The sequence below is a fragment of the Montipora capricornis genome, chromosome 3, assembly GCF_036669925.1.
Source record: "Montipora capricornis isolate CH-2021 chromosome 3, ASM3666992v2, whole genome shotgun sequence".
NCBI lineage: Eukaryota > Metazoa > Cnidaria > Anthozoa > Scleractinia > Acroporidae > Montipora > Montipora capricornis.
In genome coordinates, this window is record NC_090885.1 from 12083178 (window position 1) to 12089965 (window position 6788).

The 6788-nt window shown below is 40.2% G+C and overlaps 2 protein-coding genes across 3 annotated transcripts in view; one reads left to right on the forward strand and one right to left on the reverse strand.

Annotated features, from left to right (window-relative positions):
- LOC138042229 (uncharacterized) overlaps nt 1–2260 on the forward strand; it is a 25301-nt gene extending 23041 nt beyond the window's left edge. The window contains exons 11-13 of one of the 2 annotated variants that reach the window (XR_011130967.1): nt 680–749; nt 1597–1789; nt 1825–1960. Coding sequence is in view for 1 of the 2 variants with exons in the window: in XM_068888041.1 (XP_068744142.1) it covers nt 680–749; nt 1597–1698 (172 nt within the window). In the remaining variant the exon portion in view is untranslated. Of the gene's footprint in view, nt 1–679; nt 750–1596 lie in introns of both variants that reach the window. The other variant, XM_068888041.1, reaches the window with a different exon arrangement.
- Nucleotides 2261–3699: 1439 nt separating this feature from the next.
- On the reverse strand, nt 3700–4923 carry LOC138042230 (lysophosphatidic acid receptor 3-like). The gene has a single exon (XM_068888042.1). It carries the CDS (start codon nt 4776–4778, stop codon nt 3849–3851), a length of 930 nt encoding a protein of 309 aa, XP_068744143.1. The 5' UTR covers nt 4779–4923; the 3' UTR covers nt 3700–3848.
- Nucleotides 4924–6788: the final 1865 nt, after the last annotated feature.

Here is a 6788-nt window from a genome sequence, read left to right on the forward strand (position 1 = left end):
AGATATAATTGACTGCGAGTCGATTTTGAGGAGCGAGGAAAACCGGAGAACCCGGAGAAAAACCCTCGGAGTCAAGTTAAAATCGACGGAATCTCAACCCACATACGAGTTCAACCTGGGTCACAGAGATGGGAAACACGGTTGATGACCACTAAACCACCCTGACTGTAGTGTCAACTATTTATTTCAGTGTTCAGTGTTATTATCATCATATGATGCTTTAGACTCCAATTCTTTAGACCGAGAACATCTCCTCAACACTAGGCTTCCGCCTGAAGTTCTACGCCGGACTAGTAGAGCAAGCGTGTAATTAAGCATAGCTTTTGCAAAGCTAAGGAAAGGGAGTACAAAAGGGCATTCAAATCCCAAAGTGTGTCTCTGTTACGATATTTTTATAGCCTCAACTTGTTTTGACTAGTTTTGATTCAGTTTATTCGTGAACAATTTTTTTTTCTGATCGACCTGAGCCCAAGGGAATCCCGGCACATCAATCAAACAATTTCATGTTTGAAAACGCTTCAATCCAAGTAAATAAACATTGATACTTCTAGTCACGGGGTCTTAGACGCGTTTAAAGGGATGTCATGGGGTGTTGTGTAACGAACTAATCTTACAACGATTGAAAAGTACACGATGAAATGAGTCCAGAAAATAATCTCATCTGTTGTTCATGGTATAGAGGTGATAACGAGGTGAGAGGCAAGTTGGACGGGCCCTTACTGCTCATGCTCAATGAGTTACGAAAAGAGGTGAGTTTGTTCAATCTCGTCCCCAGAGTCCGCTTTTCTTTTGGTGAGCACCAAGAACACGGACGCTGGCCACTTTCAATTTATGCGCAGTCGCAGTGAAGGTCCATATTTGCAACCGTTGTCAACCACTGTTGTTTCAAATTTCTGAGCGTGCGTAGACGAGCCGGAAGTCCGTGATTTGCGGACTTCCTGCCTTGGAAGTGGCCAGAGTCCGTGTTCTTGGTGTTGACCAAAAGAAAAGAGGACTTCGGCGACGAGATTGAGTTTGCTAAAAGAGAATTGTCTTACTTTTATGATTTGCAAGGTACAAGAGTGGAAAATACTTTCGACAGCGGTAAATATACATAAGTTAATTAGCGATCTCCTCGTCTAGATCTGCAAGTAATTTTCTTTTTTCTTAACAATGGATAACGCCGTGTGAATTAATTAAAGTCGTCCTCGGTTTGTGCCGTTAATCTGCGGGGAACGATTTGCAAATAGAGAGAAAAATATTTTGAGAAGCGGAAATGTTAAGACGTATGTTTGTAAAATTTGCGTGTTAGTATACTAAATTTCACTTTATTTTAGCAATTGTCACCTTATGCCAGTCCTCTTCCATGTTTTCCGCTCTCAATATCATGCACCAGCCAAGTTCTGATCCTCACAGAATTTTCAATAGAGTAGGCACTACGCACTAAACAACTAAGGTAAAATGCACTGCTTCGAGGGAATTGAAAACCAACAGATAAAAAAAAAAAGAGGTATATTTTCTTTCAACTTAAGTAGTGTACGCGCATTTTAAGAAGAATTTATATACAAGAGCACAACATACACTGTCAAGAATAAAGTGTTTTTTCCTTCTTTCTAGAGCCCGGAATACTTTTACAATTCCGTCAAAACAGACCTCGGTTTCCCGACCGTGATTGAAGTCTTGCAATTCAGCAAAGAACTGAAGGAATTGCTTAGTTAGCCGCAAATTTTCGATCGAGTGGTCTCGTAAATTCAGTACAAGAGCACAACGAGCCATGAACATTGGAAGGAGAGACCAACGAGAGGCTGAAGTGCGTGGCGAGCGGCTTGTGGAGGGAAATCCGAGCGGTGTAAAAGTCAACCGTCAATGTACTACATTACTGAATTCAGAGTAGCAAACACAGCGGTTGAGCTTTGCTCAGGTATCTGTAAGAAGGATTAGCTAAAAGCCTAAAACGACCTCTGTCAGGTTGCCTTTCTTTAAACGCAGGTGGTCTCTTGTGGGCATCTATAGCTGTAATGTAAGACTTTTAATTAAACGGTCACTCATGGGAGCTAACAGAAAAAAAACCCTGAAAATTGAAAAAAAGTAAGCCTTGCAGAAGGCCGTCTCGGTTGCTCATTAGATTTGGTTGTTTAGGAAAAGTTCTGATCTCGCGGAAACCCTGGTATTAGCAAAACGAGTACGAGTTCTTCAATCTAAGGATTAAATCCCATTCGCCTCCAGTATAGCCTCACAATAACTAAAACCGAGTTTGTACAATAAAGACTTTGGTTGCTGCTTTTTTTTTTTAATTTCCGGGTGGATTGACGTACTGACTGAACTATTGATTGGTTGATTGGTTGATTGATTCGGTGATTGGCTGATAGTGTTGAAAAAAAAAATGATATTCTTGTATCCAGGTGTGACGCGAGTGAATTTTCCCTCGGTGATGCGACGAAGCGAAAAAAGAAAAATACTGAAAGCTGTCACACTCCAAAACCCGCAACAACTTGAAAGTTAAGAAGATAAAGATTAATTTGGCGCAACTATCAAGTTCGCCTTAATTACTTTCAACGTTATAAACTTAAAGCTCAGTGCTGAATAACCGAATGTAAACTAACGTCTAATGCGCCGATCAACTCGAAACTTCAACATTCCCCTTCCCGGGGCAAAGCCCGAGCATTTGAACTTTTGAAGATTGGATCTTTCAAATTCCCGCCTCCTCGGGCCAAAATGGTGTTCAAATGCCCTACCCTATCATCGGATTTGTCTGTCTTACCCTACTAAAGAACAATCGTCGTCGGCTCCTGCCGTCTTTCATAAAGACCTTTTGAAGACCTTTTTTGTAAGCCAATCGCTCACATATGCTACATCTCTTCCATCTCGTCCTGACACTTCCGGTTCAATTTTCCCCACCCCACGCAGGCAAAGGTCAAATTCCCCACTCCCCGGGCACAGATGATAGTCAAATACCCCGGGTTTGCCCGGTCGGGGTGGGATTTCGATTTTATCGGCGCATAAAAAGTTGAGGTTAAATGGTATGTAAATATTTACAATACCCAGATCCTTCAATCTTTGCAGTTACGCTGATAGTCGTGGCCGCAATCAGAAGACTCTCTGGTATTCCGACTCCCAAACTGAGCTCCACTTCTCATCGTTTGCTGCTGTACTTGACACCCGATCTTAAATTTCCCTCTCTCTCCACCTTTACTACCTTTATATATTGAGACCCTGAGTTCTGGATCTCTGCATTTCCCTTCTTTCAAGATTTTTACAATATCGTGTTCCTCTTTGTCCTTATTTGTTTTTTCCTCTTGCGTTTTTTTCTTTTCAACAATTGAACCCCAAAACCGCCGACCAACTGGTCAGAGACGTTTGGCAAAACTATCTTTATAGACACTCCCATCAAAATTACTGCAACTGACTAAATTACTTAAAACGAATTCGAATGCTTCTGTACCTGGGCGACTCTTTCGACAACGTGGCCGAATAGTAAGAGCTCTTACTTTGAGATCCGAAGGTGGTAGTTCCTGGTTCAGATTTTCAGACGCTGTTGTAAACAGCCACTGAACCGATTACACGAGGCTTCATATACTTCAGAAACAACCTATTGTAAGTCAACGATGCTTAGGTCTATGAATAATTAACAGTATTACTTGCACCGGACGCAATGAAAAAGACAGAATTTCGGGATGAATAACTGATGATAGAGGATTTTGATCAGGAGAACTGAGCTTTCCTCGACGTGATTCCTCTTTATTCGGTGCTTTTTTTTTCACTCTCGCAGAAAGTGATTCATTGATCTATTCACGACTCAGTAATTAACTGAGCGATCGATGCTTTTTTTTAATATCAGTTGTATCGTTTAGTCTTCATTGTAATTAATCCTAAGGATTCACCGAAGCATTCCTTGAAAACAGTTTCGACACCATCGTTCTCATCTCTTTATCTCGCCAGAAGTAAATGAGTGGATTAAGAAGCGAATTTAGCATAGCGAACATCCGAGCCCAGTCCGAAAAGTGTTCCGATTTTGCCAAAGGAAGTCTGTAGACTATTGATAACATAAGTAATATTGTAGGAAGAAAACAGAGAACAACAGCGCTAACGACCAAAACAGTTGTCTTGAAAGCTTTCTTTTCCCTCAAAAACCTTTCCCTTTCTTGTCGATTGACAAGCTGAGTTTTAATTCGCTTTTTGTGACGGAGTGTTTCGCGGTACAAAATCGCGTAGGAAATTGCAATGAAGATTATACAGGATGGCACCAGAGTAGTCAATGTAAAAAGTCCCAGGTTGCTTGTTATATACCTTAGACCCCATGTACTCAACGCAATGGCCCAAAAGACGGAGACACATATCTTGATGTTCTTTACTGTGATTATGAAGGAGTAATGAATGGTAAACTTGATAGCTACAAGCCTCTCGAAAGTTACTAGCATCAGATGAAGCAAGGAATTGACAACACCTGTCACCGAAGCTCGATCGAGGAAGTGAAAACGCAACGATTTAGCCATGCTCTCGTTACCAAACAGCTTAAATGTTTCGAACAGGATGAACGCTGGTATTAATGTGAGGCCAATGAAGGCGTCGGTCGCTGCTAAACAAGCCAGCAAGATATTGGGTTTGCTTTGAAGTCGTGGTCTTTTTTTCACGGCCAAGATCACCAAGATGTTGAGCAGAACGGTCAATGGACAGGTAAAAATAGTTAGGATAATACGCACTATTAATCCGATCTTGTCTGCGAGATGAAGCTCCGAGTCTTCTATTGTGTGATTTGAAGACGTGCAGTTAAAATTGCAGAGCGCGGACACGTTCGTCATGCTGTATCTTAAGCAGTCGTACTGTCAAGATGGCACTGAAATTTAAGCCTGCATACTATATAGTCTTCCGATATTTTGATGTAATTGGCAAGTACCTTGAATTTGGTTTCTCTTCAGATTGATCCAGTTTAATTAAGAGATTAGTTTCTTGTTAGTACGAGTAACCGCTCCAAAGACGTTCGATTCTTTTTCTATTTTGTTTCATCTGTTGTCTTTCAAGTAATTCTCAAGGTTACAATATTTCATTTTGTCAATTGATGTCACAAATGGAACTCAGTCCTGTTGCGGAAAAAAGCGGGGATTTACCCGGCAAAAAGCAATATCTGATTTGGACCATGGAAAAATTATTTTCCAGAAAACTTAAACGTTCACAAATATTTTCACGAAACGTCATTTTATTAAAATGTTCGCTTTTGATGTGCATGTTGTGTTTTGATGCATGTCATTTTTAATTCACTGCCTCTTACGGCTATCAATGAGTTGGCTTACTTTGAGTCCTCTCTGGATGATGTTTTTAGGTGCGGAAATTGCGTCTTTCGCTTATTGACCCGAAATAGTATTTCGTTCTATTTTAACGACTGTCGTCGCATTTACTTTCCCTGTCAGTGAGTGATTCATGCAAGTGCGGAAATTACGTCTTTTGCTTAAGCACGGCAAAATGTCTTGCGATATTAGAGCAAAAGGAACCACTCAAAATAGAATCTTATCTTTCTTTTTTTAAGTCAAATTCAAATTAAGATGCTGAAAACACAATCATTTCCGTTGGACAGAATGCTTCGTAATAGAAGACAATTCGAAGTTTAATACATTTCCCTAAGATATCAATGCTTAAACAATTTAAATAACAAAACAATCTACTTGCTAATGCTAAAAAAAAGTTTCAAACGAATGAAAACGATAGCAGTCCAAATAAAATAAAAAAGAATAAATAAACAATTGAGGTTCAAATTCAATTAAAAGTTTTTTGAAATTGACTTTATTTCGCTGAAAATCAGATGTCCTAGAACCGTCATCTATCACCTAAACGTCCTAAACGCACAGACTTGACAATCTGAAGGATAAGCTTGGCTGAATCAAGTAACAAGTTACCCATGCATAATTCTCGCCATTCTTCCCGGCTTGTTAGCTTTTCTGAGTGGTATTTCAGAGGCATTTGACACCATTAGTTGCGAAAAAGAGAGGTACAAAGAATCCATGTCAACGTCTGGTACCTGTTGTTTAACTCCGCCCGGACCAACGCTCAGAGCGTTGAAAGAACTGAGGAGAAAGTGCCCCATTTGTAATTACATCCGCAAATGGTTAGACTTTCAAGTCTTCTCGGATAAGGACTGTAAACCGTAGGCCCCGTCTCACAACTAAAAGTTCACTTTTTTATTTGTTTTGAAAGATGAAAAAAAAAATTAGACTTTGATCGATAACCGAGCAAAGAAGGGGAATGGGTTTAATCCTGGGCTTACGTCATAGACTTGTGGTCAGAGTTTTTCTCTGTCCTTGTGTGGGCCCAATTTCCATCAGTAGGGCTAACGCTCATGGTTCATATGGGATAGAAAATCTAGCATTACACATTACACTCTATTCAGTTAATTACGTCATGGACTGCTTTGCATTTTGCTGGTTCTTTAAAAACAGCGATGCAAATTAACTTAGAACGTTAACCCGGTATCTAGTCCATTCTCTTTCAGCGCTCGGTTATGGATCAACGTTTGATCACTTTTTCCGTCTTTCAAAGCAAATAATTAAGTGAATCTTCAATCCAAAGGTTCCAAAAACAACATCAATGTATTTGGGATGATTTGAAAGAACAAACAAAGTGGGAAACGTTAAACTAAAACCAAAGTAATTACTTTGACGAATCAAAAAGGACGATGAAACTCCAGTAAACCAATCAAAACTTGAAGTAATTACACGTGGCCGACACAAAGCGCGGGTAAATTTGCACGCGCGGGCCACGGTTTCACTTCTGATTGGTTGAAAAAGTGGGGCGAGAACTTTGAACCAATCACTGAGTGA

Bases quoted from the DNA above. Each gene is read 5' to 3' on its own strand.
- LOC138042230 (XM_068888042.1), bottom strand. From the start codon at position 4,778: ATGACGAACGTGTCCGCGCTCTGCAATTTTAACTGCACGTCTTCAAAT.